Raw genomic sequence first — 17,785 nt, 5'->3', positions numbered from 1 at the left:
TTAGGATCACCTGCTGCGAGAGAAGGCTCAGCAGCATGATGAGACCTACTACATGTGGGCTTTGGCTTTCTTCATGGCCTTCAACCGAGCTGCCTCCTTCCGGCCAGGCCTGGTTTCTGAGACCCTCAGTGTCCGTACCTTCCACTTCATTGAGCAGAACCTCACCAACTACTATGAAATGATGCTGACGGACCGCAAGGAAGCTGCCTCCTGGGCACGTCGGTGAGTGGGATGAGAACTGGGGTCAGAGTGGGCATCTCAGCTAGGTTGGGAATCTGAGTGCCTGAATTCCAGGTGGTACTTTCTTCCTGTTTCAGGATTAAGGTGGTAAGGATGGGGAGCAGGGACTGGCTGGGTCATTCTTTTTGATGGCACCTTTTTTAGGGAAGGTTTAGAAGTGATACATTTTCCATGAGCCAATTTCCTAAGTTGTCCTCCATTTCTCCTCTTTCCCTCATCTCACAGGATGCACCTGGCCCTGAAGGCCTATCAGGAGCTGCTGGCCACAGTGAATGAGATGGACATGTCCCCAGATGAGGCTGTGAGGGAGAGCAGCCGCATCATCAAGAGTGAGACCCTGGCCTGGTCTCTGACCCTGGCCTTTCCTGTCTCTTGACCACAATCTCACTCTTTGCAGTCCCAACTTCATCCATCTCTCCCTTTACCAAAGTTTCCAGACCAATCCATCCATTCCTTTCTCTTCTCCATTCCTAGACAACATTTTCTATGTGATGGAGTACCGAGAGCTGTTCCTGGCACTCTTTCGAAAGTTTGATGAGAGATGTCAGCCACGCTCTTTCCTTCGTGACTTGGTAGAAACCACTCACCTCTTCCTCAAGATGTTGGAGCGGTTCTGTCGGAGCCGTGGGAATCTGGTGGTGCAGGTACTGGGCAGCCCCGGCATGTGGACAGTTTGGAAAGAGCCATGAGGGAAGGGTCAGAGAACAGGGAACTCTTCTCCTATTTCTGCAGCTTAAGCTCACCTATTAGAACTACTCTGAACTAAGGAGGGCAAAGGGTTTGTTGGTGTTGCTGATGTGAGTCTACTATAGTTTCCTTTTTTCAATTAGATTTATTTCCAGTGTAACATAAATATTTTAATTCATTTAGAAAGCATTTATTAAATACCTACTGTGTGCTAAGCACATAAACTATGGGGATTCACAGTTTTAGGGTTTAGTAATTATGCTGTGATCCTTCTTGGTTATACTTCAGAAGCATTGTAGTGAGATGGAAAGAACCCTAAATTAAAAGCCAGAAGGTCTGGGATCTCATCCTATATTAGTTACTGTTAGAATAACTCAACCTGCTCATATGGGTCCTCAGATCCCTAAACGTGGGATTGTAATATGAGCTTGAAATGAAATAAAAGATTAAAGACGTGTAAGACCACGTTGGGGAGGGGCAGAGAGAGGGGGAGAGAAAGAGAGTCCCAAGCAGGCTCTTTATCAGCATAGAGGCTGGCTCAGGGCTTGAGCTCATGAAAGGTGAGATCATGACCTGAGCCAAAATCAAGAGTTGGATGCTTAAACCAAGTTAGCCACCCAGGTGCCCCTTTTTTGGGTAGAATTTCTTATCCTCATAGTAAATCTGTTCATTTTATAGGCTTGGTTAAGCTAGAACTGCTTTTGGGAAATCTCTGATCCCAAGAAATAAGTTAAATACTACTCTTAAGTTTTGCCATGGCATTTTATGCTCAGCCATATTCTAGGTCTTACCCATACTGTACTATAATTTACCTATCTACTCACCTGTCTCAAGATTCCACTAGATTGTATGTTCCTCAAGGGCAAGGAAATACACTGTTCACTGTTGCATCCCTATTGCTTATGAATAGCACACAGTTGTCATTCCGTGACTATTGATTATTAATTAATTCAGACCTCTGGTGAATGAATTAATAGAGAAGACATTGATGGGAAAAAGTCCTCTTAGCTTTTCTGTCATCCTAACAATGGTTCTTTCTCCATAGAACAAACGAAAGAAAAGAAAGAAGAAAAAGAAGGTCCAAGATCAGCCTCTTGCTTCTGGTAATGTCTCCTATAGCACAGGGGAACTAGAAGCTATGTGGCCATCCCTGGCCGAGCAGCTACAGTGCTATGCCCAGGTAGGTAGTTGCAGAAAGTCTGTCTTTCTCAAGGGTAGTGCACTGATAGGCTGTCTGGGTTTCCCTCCTCTGTTCCCATAGCTTTAATCCCTCTCTAGGATCCTGAGCTCAGTTTGGACTCCATGGTTCCCTTTGATGCGGCCTCAGAGGTGCCAGTGGAAGAGCAGCGGGCAGAAGCCATGGTGCGGATCCAAGACTGTCTCCTGGCTGGTCAGGCCCCACAGGCCCTAACCCTCCTTAGGTCTGCCCGGTAAGAACCCTGCTCATCCCTTCTCCTGGATTCAGCTCCTGGATTTCGGGGGTAGGGGAAGGCATTCACTGTGGTACAAGGTTCTTTGCCTTCAATTGAGAGAAGTCCCATCAGAAGCATGGGGGCTCTGTACTGAGCACTGAGTCCTAGGGAGCTTGGATTGGCTTTGTGGGGTTTTTGTTGTTTGTTTTTAAATGTTTATTTATTTTTTTTTGGAGAGAGTGTGTGAACAGGGGAGGGGCAGAGAGAGGGAGACAGAGAATCCCAAGCAGGCTCCACTCTGTCAGCTCAGAGCCCGACATGAGGCTCAAACCCACAAACTGTGAGATTATGACTTGAGCCGAAATCAAGAGTCTGACGCTTAACTGAGTGAGCCACCCACGCCCCCCTGCTGTTTGTTTTTATTTTATTTTTGAGAAATATCAGAAAGCACAATTAATTGGGGGGAAAATATAGATAATTCTATTGGCTGAAGATAATCATCATTAACATTTTGATGAGTAATCTTCCAGGCTTTTTAATCTTCTGTGTTGTATATAGATCTATACAGCTTCTTTTACAAAAATGAAACATTGTATATGCTGTTTTATAGTATTTTTTTACTTCTTAATATATTGTGAGGATTTCTTAAGAGATACGAGATATATTGCCATAATTGTTAATGGCATCGTGAAATGTACATTTGTTCAACCAAATGTCAGACATTTAGATTGTTTGCATGGTGATATTCATTGCAATGTGGCTTATTTTTATTAAAATTTTTTTCTTAATATTTATTTATTATTATTGGGAGACAGAGAGATAGAGCATGAGCATAGAAGGGGCAGAGAGAGGAGGAGACACAGAATCCAAAGCAGGCTCCAGGCTCCGAACTGTCAGCACAGAGCCCCATGCGGGGCCCAAACTCACAAACCGCGAGATCATGATCTCAGCTGAGGTTGGACACTTAACCGACTGAGCCACCCAGGCCCCCTAAAATTTTTTTTAATGTTTCTTTATTTTTGAGAGAGAGAGAGAGAGAGAGAGAGAGAGAGAGAGAGCGAGCGAGCACATAAGTGGGGGAGGGGGAGAGAGAGAGAGGGAGACACAGAATCTAAAGCTGGCTCCAGGCTCCGAGCTGTCAGCACAGAGCCCGACGCGGGGCTCAAACCCACGAACCGTTAAGATCGTGACCTGAGCCGAAGTCAGACACTTAACCAACTGAGCCACCCAGGTGCCTCTCGTTGCAATGTGGCTTATGAGGGAAAATTTCCCCAGAGTCTTTGTTTCATCTTTGAGTGATGGTTTGCATTCTCTTTCTGGCAGCAAATGAAATTCCTTCTCTCACTTCTCACTTCAAATTATAACTCATATTCTCCCTGGTTAAAGTCTTTTTTTCTCTCTGGGCTTCAGGGAGGTGTGGCCAGAGGGAGATGTGTTTGGCTCTCAAGACATTTCTGCAGAGGAAGAGATCCAGCTGCTGAAACAGATTCTCTGTGCCCCGCTTCCCCGTGAGTCTCCATTTCCTTCACATCTCTGTCCTTCCAGCTCTTTTCTAGAACCAGCATCACAGAGATCCAGTAATCCTCGGTCTTTCTTTTTTGTTTTCTGTTGGGTTTTTTTTTTAATTTTTTAAAGTTTATGTATTCATTTTGAGAGAGACAGAGCAAGTGGGGGAGGGGCAGAGTAAGAGGGAGAGAAAGCATCCCAAGCAGTCTCTGCACTGTCAGCGCAGAGCCCAATGTGGGGCTCGAACCCATGAAATGGGAGATCATGACTTCAGCCAAAACCAAGAGTCAAGTACTTAACTGACTGAGCCACCCAGGTGCCCCTAATTCTCACTCTTCCTATAGGGCACCAGGGGCCAGAGGAACAAGGGGCAGAGGAAGAAGAGGAGGAGGAGGAGGAGGAAGAGTTGCAAGCGGTCCAGGTGTCAGAAAAAGAATTTAATTTTCTGGACTACCTGAAACGGTGCGGGCTGAGCAGACTGAGTTGGTCCCAGGTTGGCGACTATAGAGCTGGGAGGGCCATCACTGTCTTTCTCATGCTGACAGCCTCTTTCTCTGTGTCTTGGTGCAGTTTTGCAAGCTCGACTGTTGTACGAGCCTATGTGCTGCTGCTGCGGAGCTACCGACAGAACAGTGCCCACACTAACCACTGCATTGTCAAGATGCTGCACCGGCTGGCCCATGACCTCAAAATGGAAGCCCTCCTTTTCCAGCTCTCCCTCTTCTGCCTCTTCAACCGTCTGCTTAGTGACCCGGCTGCTGGGGCCTATAAAGTGAGGGCATACCAAGGAACAGGGATGGAGAGGCATAGGGGGGTCTGGGGGTAATGAAGGGTAGTCTGCAAGAGATAAAGGGTGCTGAGTGATGTCAAGGGCTAAGAGAGGAGAGATCGGTGAGGAAGTAGGCAGGCAGGTGGACGGAGCTGGAGGGGCAGGCTAGGAGAGTCTGAGTGAGGAGAGGCAGCTGGGAATAGGTAGAAAATGGCTGGAGGGCCTGGTTTATGTGTCCATTTAGGCCAGAGGTTTCACAGCAGCTTCCTCATCCCACAGGAGCTAGCGACTTTTGCCAAGTACATCCTGGGCAAGTTCTTTGCGTTGGCTGCAGTCAACCAAAAAGCCTTTGTGGAGCTGCTGTTCTGGAAGAACACAGCTGTGGTTCGAGAGATGGCCGAGGGCTATGGCTCTCTGGATGGCGGGTGAGCTTCAGGATGGGAAAGGATGGGAAGTAATGGTGGGTGACACAGTCACAGAGTGTCAAAGCTGGAAGAGCTTGCAGATCAGCTAGTCTGACTTTCTTCCTCTTTAATAGGTGAGAAAATAAGCTCCCAAGGTGAATTGCTTTCCCTGAGATCACCCAAGAGAGGAAGTGGGTCTGGAGCCTATCTCCTGTCTGCTCTAGTTTCCTTCCTTCACCAGCCTTCGTGGGGGTAGTCAATTGGCAGTGGGGTGGCCCTTGTCCCAAAGGTGCCCTGTCCCAAAATGTGCTGGGAAACCATAAAGATTCATGGAAATGTTTGCCCTCTTTCCCTGTAGCTCAGCTCCTCTCCTTTCCCCATAATCTGCTCAGCCCCTGGAGTGTCTGCTTCCATAGGCCCAACCCAGAAAATCTCTTCATTTGGCCTTTGGGTTCATAAGTGGAAGGAGAATGAAGGAAAGGAAGCACACCTTAAGCCACTGCTAGTGGCTCCTTTCAGTCACCTGCGTTGCCCTTCTTGTTCCTTTTGGAGCTGACCAAAGAGGGCCTTTGGTCTCCTCTTTGGGGCCAACATCCTACATGTTCCCTTTCTCCTTTCCCCATTTGTCAATTTATTTTTATTTTTATTCATTTATTTTTTTTATTTTTTTAACATTTATTTATTTTCGAGACAGCATGAGCAGGGGAGGGGCGGAGAGAGAGAGGGACACAGAATCCGAAGCAGGTTTCAGGCTCTAAGCTATCAGCACAGAGCCTGACACGAGGCTGTAACTCACAGACCATGAGATCGTGACCTGAGCCGAAGTCAGATGCTTAACTGACTGAGCCACCCAAGCACCCCTATTTTTATTTTATTTTATTTAAGTTTATTTATTTATTTATTTTGAGAGAGAGTTTGTGCATAGGAGGAGCAGAGAGAGAGGGAGAGGGAGACTTCTAAGCAGGCTCTGCACTGTCAGTGCAAGCAGCCTGATGCGGGGCTCAAACTCGAAAACCCATGAGATCACGACCTGAGCCGAAATCAAAGTGTGTGATGCTTAACTAATTGAGCCACCCAGGCACCCCTCCTTTCCCCCATTTAGATCTTCCAGTCGCAGACCCCTGGCGTGGAGCCCAGAGGAGGAGGCCCAGCTTCAGGAACTGTACCTCGCCCATAAGGATGTGGAAGGTATGAGTCCTTGAGATCTGAAGATTTTTGAAGCAGGCAGCCTGAGCTCCAGGACCCCTCTTTACTGCCTCACTCCCCCTCCACGTTAGGTCAGGATGTGGTAGACACCATCTTGGTGCACCTGAAAACCCCTCGGACACGCAAGCAAGTTATCCACCATCTGGTACGGCTGGGACTGGCTGACAGTGTCAAGGGCTTCCAAAGGTAGAGGCACATGTTCTGGAGGGCATTGAAATTGGGAGTCCTCGGTCCTCAGTTTCCTCCCTGGGCCCCCTCTTCCACTGACGTCTCCTTAAGCAGGAAAGGAACCCATATTGTACTGTGGACAGAAGATCAGGAGCTGGAGCTGCAGCGGCTTTTTGAGGAGTTCCAGGACTCAGATGGTGAGTGGAAGCTCAGGGAACCTTGGAGATGAGAGAGCCGAGCTGGCCATTGCTTCCCCCTGCCTCCTGTTCCCAAGGAAGGCTTATCTCATTCCTTCTTTTCACTTACCATACCTGTGGTGTCATTTGTGAGTGAATTGAATTAGCCTCTTTCCAGAGACCTCTGCTGTCTTTCACTCCTCTGTTTCCCCTGTTGCTTTAGGGAACTTACACTTTCTCTCTTTGTAGATGTGCTAGGTCATATCATGAAGAATATCACAGCCAAACGCTCACGGGCCCGAATAGTGGATAAGCTGCTGGCTCTGGGGCTGGTGGCTGAGCGACGGGAGCTATATAAGAAACGCCGGAAGAAGCCGGCACCCTCGAGCTCGGTAACAGTCTTTCCCTGGCTCTGCAGGCTGGGCCCACTCCCCCTGAAGTGCCCCTCAGAGGTAGCTCACCCAGATTCTTCCTGCCTTAAGCTCTCTGGCTAGGTGTCTTCCCCTCCACACACACACACACATACACCCACCCCACCAGTTTCCAGGAGTGGTCAAGAACCAACGGACTCCACTCAGTTCTTCATCTTGTTTCCTTTTTAGCCTAATGGAGAGGAGTCCCTGAAAGATTTTTGCCAGGAAGATCTGGAAGAAGAGGAAATCCTGCCAGAGGAAGAGAGTGAAGAAGATGAAGAGAAAGAGGAGGACTCAGAAGCAGAGCAAGCCCAGGGTAGCTCAGTGCTTTCAACTGAAAACCTTGGGCAAAGCCTGTATCAGGAAGGTGAGGACTTGGCCTACGAGAGATGTCTCAGGTGGAGGGGTTGGTAGTATGAGCCAATTCTAAGTTTCCCTCCTTCCCTTAGGCTTTTCTGCTCCCCTTCTGTGGCTCCAGAACTGCCTGATTCGAGTAGCAGATGATCGAGAAGAGGATGGTGAGTGGATAAATGATGGTTTTCGGGGCTGGGGTACTGGAAGCTGCTGGAGAGCTGGCCGTGGGATGGATGACCAGTTCTTTCTTCAAAACTTCACCACATGACTACTGGCCCTATTCTAGGCTGCTCGCAGGCAGTGCCTTTGGTGCCGCTGACAGAAGAAAATGAGGAAGCAATGGAAAATGAACAGTTTCAACGGCTGTTGCGCAAGCTAGGAGTTCGGCCTCCTTCCTCTGGGCAGGTAAGTATGCCAGTTACGGTATCAGCTATGGCATATTACTGCTATTTTAAAATATGTACATCTCTTTCTCCTCGTTGCAGTTGCCATCTCTGACCTCATTTCCTCTCAACTTTGACCGAGACTCCTGCAGCAGCCATCCTGTTCATCTTCTCTAATCTCGCCTTTCCCTAGTCCGTCTTCCATGTTGTCCTGAGTTTTCCTCATCCCTTCCTCCCTTCCTTCCTTCCCCTTTTATTTTCTTTTTATTTTTCCTTTATTAAGTAGGCTCCATGCCCAGTGTAGAGCCCAGTGTGGGGCTCAAACTCGCAACCCTGAGGTCAAGACCTAACTACCTGAGCCACCTAGGCACCCCACAAGTTACCTTTCTAAAGTGGAATTTGGATTGTATTACTCCCCTGTCCATTACTTCCCTTTCTCTCCAGAAGAGATTATATTACTCTCCTGAACCAACCAACTGGATGGTTCTGCACTGTTGGCAGGACAGAGTCCTCGACCTCTGAGTGGCATGCTTGGCCTTGACCAGCCTTTGCAGCCTCATGACCATGCCACCTACACACCTGTGTTTCCCCATCCTCCTCCTGGACTACTTTCTATTCTCCAAACAGTAGGCTTCTCCTATATCCACACAGTTGATCGTGCCAGTGCCTCCATTGGACGGCTCCAGCCACACATACAAGGTGACACACATATCACCCATCTTCCTGACGACCCTCCGCTTGACCTTCAAGAGTCTATTCAGTTCTTACCTCCTCAGAGAAGCAGTCCCTACCACTCCTTCAACCTCTAAAGTGAAAGTAATAACTTTGGTAGCTGGGATTTATTCATTCCCTTGATGTAGCCCCCATCCTGTGAGATTATAGTATGTTGGTTCTTTCTCCCATTAGATTGTGGGTTCCTTGAAAGCAGGGATCATATCTGATTTATCTTTACATCCCCAATATCCATTCATTCATTTATTTTATTACTTAAAAAAATTTTTTTAATGTTTATTTTTGAGAGAGAGAGAGACAGAGCAGGGGTGGGGCAGAGAGAGAAGGAGACAGAATCTGAAGCAGGCTCCATGTTCTGAGCTCTTAGCACAGAGCCTGACTCAGGGCTTGAACCCATGAACTGTGAGATCATGACCTGAGCTGAAGTCTGATGCTCAACCAACTAAGCCACCCAGGCACCCCCATTCATTCATTTATTTAATTAACAACTGAATTTACTGGGAGCTTTGTGATGTATGAGGCACTGTACTAGACATTGTGCATATACTGGATAAATAAGCAATAAGTAGAGTTTATTCAATGAATCATATTTTTTCAATGAATGTTATCAAGATCGGGTGAAGTAGAGTCTGCTCCTTTCCTACTGCTTTCATTTTCAACTTGTTTGCACCTGTAGGAAACCTTCTGGAGGATTCCAGCCAAGCTGAGTCCTTCCCAGCTCCGGAGGATAGCAGCTTCTTTGAGTCAGCCAGAGGAGGAGCAAAAACTTCGGCCAGGACTAGAACCGAAAGTCCCTGGAGAGCAAAACCCTGAGGAGGAGCACCAAAAGGAACAGCGAGCACAAGCCCTGAGGGCCCTCCAGTTGGCCCGGAAAAAGAAAGCTGGCCCGGTGTCCCCCAGCGGTAAGACCACTTACCTGTTGGGTACTAACTATGGGCTAGCCATGTTGATCTAGAGGGCTGATAGGGTATTTTGAGAAGATGAGGGCCCAGTTCTCTAATTCCATGCCTCTCATGGTCATTTCAGGGGAAGGGACCACTGGTGAGAAAGAACAGCTGCAAATGGTGCCCAGGAAGCGACAACTGCTGGACAGCGATGAAGAACAGGAGGAGGATGAGGGCAGGAACAAAGGTAGGGAGTCTGACAGGGACCTGCTTTTTCTTCTGACCTCTGGCATCTTCCCTTCAATCCGGAAGATCAGTGCTACTGTCCTTTCCCCATAACATATTTAGATTCTCTCTCTCTTCTCACCCCTTTCATTCCCATAGCACCAGAGTCCAGAGCTCCAGGAATCGAAAAGAAGAAACGGTTTCAAATTGAGGATGAAGATGAGAATGACTGAAGAGCCAGAAGCTTTGGGGTAGAGGTAGATCATTTTTAGGTGGTGAATTTCAGTCAGACTTCAGAAACAGGACCCAAAAACTGCTCTTAGTAGACAGAAGCAGTAGAGTCCTGGGCTTCCCCAGGGATTTGGGGTCCGGGAATTTCCGGCAACAGTGTTGGGACAACTCTGCAATCACTTCTTGCGTCTCCCAGTTTTAGCAGTATGCCTCAGTAGCTCTCCAGAGACTTACCTCTCTTTTTCTAGGATCTGTTTCTTTGGATTAGTAGCACCCCTTAGAAAATCGGAGGAGTGAGTGAGATATAGAAGGCACCTGGGACCCTGTTTGGCTTTCTGCCAGAGGTGGGTCACAGCACCAGATGGGGAGCTTTGTGACATGATGGGTGGGGGTATTGCACCATTTTTAAAAAGCACCAGATGCTCCCATCCTCATTTTCTTTCCTGTGATCACTCCCAGGCACCAGATCGAACCCAATTCCTGTGATTTAGGTAGGGTTGGGATGCAGTACTCTCGAGATGATGAACGTGTTTGGTTTGTGTTTGGTATTACATTCAATGTGTAAAATTAAAAGTTGCCAATGTTGATGTGATGTGCCAATCTGTCTAAGTCTCCCAGCCTTCCACCTGCTATGTTCTTGGAAGAAGAGCCTTTAACTTTTAGGGTTAAAAGAGGCCATCACCCTTCCCTTTTTTCCTGCTTTCCCTACAGAAGACATGAAAACATTCTCACCTCAAGATCCTTTGTCTAGGATAAATCTTCAGGATGACAAGTGTATACAGCAGGAAGAAGCAGGAGCCACAAAGGGTGCAAGAGCCAGTTTTCCAGCATGGAGCAGAGTGGAGGATAAAGTCTGGGCAAGAAAGAGATGAATAAATACTGCAAATGCCGTGTCTTTCCCTGTTCTTGGAAACCATCAGCTTTCTGGCTCCCCATGTTTCTAGCTAATGTGGGATGAAGGAGACATTCCAAAAATAGCTATTGAGATCAGGGATAGCCCTAGGTAAAGGATGCATTTGGATTGTCTTGTTCTTCTGACTTGGTGTTTTTCCTCCCACAGCCTCTAAAGATAGGAGTGAAGCTACCTCTGGGTAATTGAAGTTTCCAAGGGCTAAGACATTTCCTAGCTTGGTCTGGTCTTGGTGTATCTTTATCCCAAGCCTTTCCCTACTTCCCAACCTGAGCACTTCAGCAGGGCCGTTCCGGCTCCTTTGTTGTGTCTTGCTGTCCGCATTGGCTGTATTTCCAAGAAATGCCCCCAAAGGGGCTCTGACCTGCCAGGCTTCTTTGAAACTTCTAGCCCCAATTTCTTTTACTGGTTTCTCTTATCAAGTATAGACCATTTGCTGTGATTGGGCACAAAAGTATTGCTATCCTTTTCCATTTATTTACCCTGTAGTTTTGAAATTTTTAAATGAAAAGAGGAATAAAAAGCTACTTTTACATATTTGAGTCATAGCCATCTGATTCTCACTCTAGATCTCCCTGGATCTCTGTGTTGAACTAGAGTGGGAATGTGGGAGGGGGAGGCAGATACTGCTAACAGAAATTTCAGGTTACTGGGGAGTGTCTGAGACCTGGACAAGCTCCAGTCAGTCAATACATGTGCAGTTCAGATCTTCCAGGAAGAAGAGGCGTAGGTGGAATTAGAAATGCAAGAGATTTATTGGGAAAATGTTTTTGAAGGATAAAGGGGAGATAGAGCAGTGTAGATTGGGAGAGCCTATAGCCCATGATGTGGTCAGATGCCTGTGAGAGGAGAAAGGGAAAAATTGCAGTGTTACTCAGAAAATCTTGTCCGACTATTGGGGAGCCCCAAGCAAAGATTACCTGGTTGAGGAGCCCCATATCTGGCAGACACAGGCTAGCCCTAGCACCCTCCACCAGTTATTGGCTCCGAGCAGCCTGGAGAGAATGACGTGGGTGTGACTGCAGAAAATCCTAAGGAGTCAAAACTTAAGATGTCAGCCGAATAGACTCTTTGCTGCATGTTCTTTTGAAGGAGCTCTGAACAAAACGTTGCAGTACAAACGTGCAAACACTTGGCACAGTCGTGTCTCCCACTGATCACTGAGGCAAGCAGCCATTCCCTTTGTTCCCCTCCTACAAGACAGTACTGGGAGTGGAGCAACCTACTGGAAAGGCGCACATCTCACTAAAGGGTAATTTGGGGCTCTTGCATTTAAGTAGAAAATGAAACCGAGAAGTCCCTGGTGACCTAGGAATAAGAGAGGCCAAGTGAGATCAATTGGGTTCCATTTCCCATTCCATGGACCCTAATCTAAAAGGTACAGCCTAGAGGTGATGCATAAGTGAAACTTTATTTTCTAGCTCCCACTTCAGCAATAGTTTGATTGTTCATTGCTACATGTTAACACTCTATAGCTGCCATTTCATATGGAACCCAGACAAAGTCCTGATGTCCTTTCCCTCATCCCCAGGATCCCAGCCACCCTTTGCACACCCCTGATTCTGTTAGACTTGGCCCCTAATGTTCCTGCCTGGCCTTATCCACATGGCCTCTCTACCCAAGATCTAATAGGCCTGGCACCAGGGAAGCCCTGGAGCAAGCTGACTTTACCAAACTGATGCCTGGACCCACAGCTTTAGCTCTATAGTCTGGGATGTGTAAAAGTACATAGACCCACACCCACTAGCTCTAAGGACTCTGGAATAGCAGAGCACAGCGGGGAGAGTATTGTGTGGTACCTTGGCTCCTGTTCTGCAGGTGCTGGACTCAGGGAAGGCCACATGTGTCTGCCCCACTGAGGACTGGGAGCCGGAGCAGCCTGAGCACAATGAGGTCCCATCGTTGACAGGAGTGGAACCCTACTATAAACTGCATAGCTTTATACTATACTGCTTAGAACTGCTCAGAGGCCGATAAATGACTGAGATGAGGCCATAGAGGATTATGACCTTCTGATAATTGTGATGGTTGGGACCGATGCAGTTGTTGGTCAGCTCTGCATTTAAGCCTGTGGTAAGGGCTGAGGTTTAGCTCCAGTGTTACTATGAGAAACAGCCTCTTCCAGAGACAAGGGAGCAGAGCTTAGGGGAACCTTGGATGTGAGTGACCTGGAAGAAACAACTACCATGACCTCAAAGGGGCAGGTGTCAGAGGTAGTAACTTGAGCTCTCTGCTGGTGATGGGTCTTGTTTAAGCGCTATAACTTAGAGCCTGGGACTGGGAGTTTTGTGCTAGAAGAAAACTAGATAGGCATAGAAGGAATGAATTCTAATTTTTTGATAAGCTGTGTGGCATTCAAAATCCAAAATAAACATTAGCTCTGATACCTATAGGATATACAGTGATGAAATATACAGTAGTTAAGCATGCTAATTTACATTTGTCTAACAGTTTTGTTTCATGGCCCAGATGTGGTGTGTGTGTGTGTGTGTGTGTGTGTGTGTGTGTGTGTGTGTGTGTATGTTTTTTTTTAAAGTATTTATTTTGAGAGAGAGAGCACACACAAGCAGGGGAGGGGCAGAGAGAGAGAAGAGAGAGAGAGAGAATCCATCCCAAGCAGGCTCCACACTGTCATTGCAGAGCCCGACGCGGGGCTCGAACTCCTGAATCCTGAGAGCATGACCTGAGCCGAAACCAAGAGTTAGACGCTTAACCAGCTGAGTCACCTACGTATATCTTGGTTGTGGTATATCTTGGTGAGTGTTCTATAGGTGCGAAAAGAATGTGATTTTAAGGTAAAATTCACATAACACTTCATCATTTTAAACATTTTAGAGGCACCTGGGTGGCAGCTGTTGGTGAAGGAACTTAAGAGAATGAGCCATACACTACATTGGTTCCACCCCCAGAGTATACCCCTCCTTATTTCTGACCTTGACTCCTACAGTATCTGACCCTCTAAGGTTCCTCGTCTCAGTCTCCTTTTCCCTGTCATTCATTTCCCTTTCTGCCTGCAGAATTCTTTTTAAAACAGTTGTCGTCATGTCTTTACTTTGCTCAAGAGCATTTCATGGTTTCCCATTTCTTTCAGGACAGAGTCTGGACCCAGAATAGCATACTTGATCTGAGCAAGTCTCTGCATCCTCACCACCATGCCTGACTATGCCCATATTTTAAACTGTTGCCCCTTGCCGCCAAATTTTTTTAAAGATTTTATTTATTTATTTATCTATCTATCTATCTATCTATCTATCTATCTATCTATCTATCTATCTATTTATTTTTAAGTAATCTCTATGCCCAGTGTGGAGCTTGAACTTACAACCCCAAGATTAAGAGTCACATACTTTACAGACTGAGCCAGTCAGGCATCCCAGCCCCTCAGGGTTGTTTTTTTTTTTTAATGTTTGTTTATTTTTGAGAGAGAGAGAGACACACACACACACACACACACACACACACACACACACACACACACACACGGTGTGAGTGGGGGAGGGGCAGAGAGCGAAGGAGACACAGAATCTAAAGCAGGCTCCAGACTCCAAACTGTCAGCACAGAATCCGATGTGGGGCTTGAACCCATGAACCCTAAGATCATGACCTGAGCCAGTCAGACGTTTAACCAACCGAGCCACCCAGGCGCCCCAACCCTTCAGTATTTTTAATCAGCCTCACAGAGCCGGCATTTTCATATACCAAACTGTTGATTATCACTGTCCCTCTATTGGCGAGCTCTATCCAACTCCTATCTCATCCTTCTAGAATCAGCTCAAATGTGCTTTCTTTTGTCACACAGCTTTTGTCACTCTTTTGAACCCCCAACCACAAGCAGTCACCCTTCCCGCTGGGATTTGTTCATTCCCCTGATAAAGTGCCAGTCTTAAGTGTTTCATCTTCTTTGTTCTTTTTCCCATTACACTGTGAGCACCTTGAAGGATTGTGTTTTACTCATCTTTAGGTCCCAAAGATGCATTTATTAATATATCCAATTAATACATATATGTATTCAGTGCCTCCTATATAAGAGTCACCATCCTGGGCATTGGGTGTCAATTGGGAGTGATTACCAAAAACTAGGTATATGTAGGTGAATAAAGCAGTATTTAATTTATTTATTGTTTAATTTTTGTTAATGTTTATTCATTTTTGAGAGAGACAGAGTGCGAGTGGGGAGAGGCAGAGAGAGAGGGAGACACAGAATCTGAAGCAGGCTCCAGGCTCTGAGCTGTCAGCACAGAGCCTGATGTGGCACTTGAACCCACAAACCATGAGATCATGACCTGAGCTGGAGTCAGATGCTTAACCAACTGAGCCACCTAGATGCCCCAAAGCAATATTTTTTAGGAAGTTTTTTTGTTTTTGTTTATGTTTATTTATTTTGAGAGAAAGAGAGAGAGAGAGAGAGCATAAGCAGGGGATGGGCAGAAAAAGAGGGAGAGCGAGAAGCCCAAGGAGGCTTCAGACTGCTAGCGCAGAGTCTAACAGGGGGCTTGAACCCACGAACCATGAAATCGTGACCTGCGCCGAATTTGGACGCTTAACAGACTAGACCACCCAAGTGTCCCTAAGATTTTAAGTACTCTCTACACCCAACAAGCAGCTCGAACTCACAACCCCAAGATCAAGAGTTGCATGCTTGGGGCGCCTGGGTGGCTCAGTCGGTTGAGCGGCCGACTTCGGCTCAGGTCATGATCTCACGGTCTGTGAGTTCAAGCCCCGCATCAGGCTCTGTGCTGACAGCTCGGAGCCTGGAGCCTGTTTCAGATTCTGTGTCTCCCTCTCTCTGACCCTCCCCCATTCATGCTCTGTCTCTCTCTGTCTCAAAAATAAATAAAGGTTAAAAAAAATTAAAAAAAAAAAAAGAGTTGCATGCTTTACCAACTGAGCCAGCCAGGCACCCCAAGTTAGATGACTTTTTTTAGTGTTTATTTATTATTGAGGGACAGAGAGAGGCAGAGCTTGAGCATGGGAGGGGAAAAGAGAGAGGAGGGGACCCAGAATCTGAAGCAGGCTCCAGACTCTGAGCTGTCAGCACAGAGCCCGACATGGGGCTTGAACTCACAAACTGAGATCATGACCTCAGCCAAAGTCGGATGCTTAACCAACTGAGCCACCCAGGCACCCCAGCAAGTTAGATGATTCTTAAAGTCATTCAGAGGAAAGCTTCAGCCAGAGCTGGAATCTGAACTCGCTAGAAAGCAAGGCCCTGATGAGAAGTGCTAAGCACAAACCCTGAGGGCCCTCCTGTAAGCCAGCAAAAGGAGAGCAGTCCTGGTCTCCCTACAGGATAATAGGACTGCTGTCTAATGAGTACTTATGTACCAGCCACATTGGTCTAAGGGCTGATGGAGTTAATTTTGATGCCTCCTATTTCATTGGGAGACCAGGCAGCTAAAACAGCAACCAAGATTTTTAGGGTAGTGAAAAGTGTTCTGTATGGTACTGTAAAGGTAGATATATGTCATTATGCATTTGGTAAAACCCATAGAACTATATGATGCAGGTGCGTCTGGATGGCTCAGTTGGTTAAGCATCTGACTCTTGATTTCAGCTCAGGACATGATCTCATGGTTCATGAGTTTGAGCCCTGCATCGGGCTCTGTGATGGCAGTGCGGAGCCTGTTTGGGATTCTCTGTCTCCCTCTCTCTCTGCCCCTCCCCTGCTTGCTCTCTATCTTTTAAAAAAATAATAATAATAATAAACTTAAAAGAGCTATATGATGCAAAGAACTGAACCCTGATGTGAACTGTGGACTTAGGTAATAATAATACATCATAACAAAATAAATAACTTTAAAAATAATAATCGACTGTAACAAATGTACCACACCAATATAAGATGTTAATACAGGAAACTGAGGGGTCAAGGAAGAGGGAATATTTGGGGACTCTGTACTTACTGCTTAATTTTTCTACAAACCTAAAACTACTCTAAGAAATAAACTCTAGGGGCGCCTGGGTGGCTCAGTCAGTTGAGCATTCGACTTTGGCTCGGGTTATGATCTCGTGTTTGTGAGTTTGAGCCCGGCGTCGGGCTCTGTGCTGTGCTGACAGCTCAGAGCCTGGAGCCTGTTTCGGATTCTGGGTGTCCCTCTCTCTCTGCCTCTCCCCTGCTTGCGCTCTGTCTCTCTGTCTCTCGAAAATAAATAAACAATAAAAAGATTTAAAAAAAAACTCTACTAATTAAAACCACCACCAAAAAAATCTCAGCTGACACCTGTTGGGATTTGATGAGGAACAGGTGGAAGACAAGGAAAGGAACAAAGGTAGGAAGTCTGGGGGGACCTGCTTGTGTCTTCATCCTTCTGTCATTTTTCTCCTTGGTCCTGGAGACAAATTCCTCACCACTTTCCCTCCCCCTACCATATTTACACATTCAGTCTGTCTCCCCTGTCACTCCCAAAGCATGAGAGTTAGAAATTTGGGTAATTTCAACAAAAAGTCATTTCCACATTGAGGAGGATGGTGATGCTGACTAACTAAACATGGAGATAGGGCCAGTTATAGAGAGTGAACTCAAGCCAGGAATGGAAGAATCTGACAGGGTCCAAAAACCTCCTGGGCTGTACAGAAGCAGCAGACTCTTGAGGTGCTCCATGGATTTAGGGTCCAGGAATTTCAGGCGACAGTGTTGGATGCCTCTAAATCCAGTTCCTCCTCCCAATTTTAGGATTGTGTCCCGGTAGCTCCCTGAAGACTTACTCCTCTTCTTCTAGAAAACTTTTTTCTTTTTTCTTCTGATTTCTTTTTGCTCATTAGGGGCCCCTCCTGGGGCTGAGAGGAGTAAAATTGGAGGAGGGACCAGGGATCTGTTCATTGGCCTAATGCCTTTGGCTGTGTGCCAGAGGTAGGTTATAGCACCAGAGAGGAACCTGTATGGCAAAACGATGTGGCGACTTCTGTACCAGTTTTAGGAAGCACCACATGTCGTCGTTCCCTATTTCCAGACTACAGTTTCTCATGTAGACCCCTAGAAATGAGAAATGAAGCTCAATGCCTACAGTTCTGACGTAGGCTTAGAAGTACTATCTGGGTGGAGAGCTGGACGTCCGGCTCAGGAGCAGGCACCTTCGTTTCGCGCG

At 46.7% G+C, this 17,785-nt stretch overlaps 1 protein-coding gene across 4 annotated transcripts in view; it reads left to right on the top strand.

The window, feature by feature from the left end:
* The window catches only part of TIMELESS (timeless circadian regulator), a 30,133-nt gene extending 18,925 nt beyond the window's left edge, over nt 1-11,208 (top strand). Inside the window, exons 11-31 of one of the 4 annotated variants that reach the window (XR_006219995.1) lie at nt 5-222; nt 466-569; nt 715-884; nt 1,973-2,107; nt 2,206-2,357; nt 3,750-3,847; nt 4,190-4,307; nt 4,416-4,617; nt 4,894-5,039; nt 6,121-6,206; nt 6,296-6,410; nt 6,507-6,589; nt 6,818-6,960; nt 7,171-7,348; nt 7,431-7,499; nt 7,622-7,740; nt 9,127-9,352; nt 9,477-9,581; nt 9,719-9,816; nt 10,039-10,134; nt 10,502-11,208. Coding sequence is in view for 2 of the 4 variants with exons in the window: in XM_042992546.1 (XP_042848480.1) it covers nt 5-222; nt 466-569; nt 715-884; nt 1,973-2,107; nt 2,206-2,357; nt 3,750-3,847; nt 4,190-4,307; nt 4,416-4,617; nt 4,894-5,039; nt 6,121-6,206; nt 6,296-6,410; nt 6,507-6,589; nt 6,818-6,960; nt 7,171-7,348; nt 7,431-7,499; nt 7,622-7,740; nt 9,127-9,352; nt 9,477-9,581; nt 9,719-9,792 (2,541 nt within the window). In the remaining 2 variants the exon portion in view is untranslated. Of the gene's footprint in view, nt 1-4; nt 223-465; nt 570-714; nt 885-1,972; nt 2,108-2,205; nt 2,358-3,749; nt 3,848-4,189; nt 4,308-4,415; nt 4,618-4,893; nt 5,040-6,120; nt 6,207-6,295; nt 6,411-6,506; nt 6,590-6,817; nt 6,961-7,170; nt 7,349-7,430; nt 7,500-7,621; nt 7,741-9,126; nt 9,353-9,476; nt 9,582-9,718; nt 10,135-10,501 lie in introns of all 4 variants that reach the window. The other 3 variants (XR_006219994.1, XM_042992546.1, XM_007081505.3) reach the window with 3 other exon arrangements.
* Nucleotides 11,209-17,785: the final 6,577 nt, after the last annotated feature.

This window comes from Panthera tigris, chromosome B4 (assembly GCF_018350195.1).
Source record: "Panthera tigris isolate Pti1 chromosome B4, P.tigris_Pti1_mat1.1, whole genome shotgun sequence".
Classification (NCBI taxonomy): Eukaryota; Metazoa; Chordata; class Mammalia; order Carnivora; family Felidae; genus Panthera; species Panthera tigris.
Note: the sequence above shows the minus strand (reverse complement) of the source record. Positions and strands in the feature narration are given on the sequence as shown.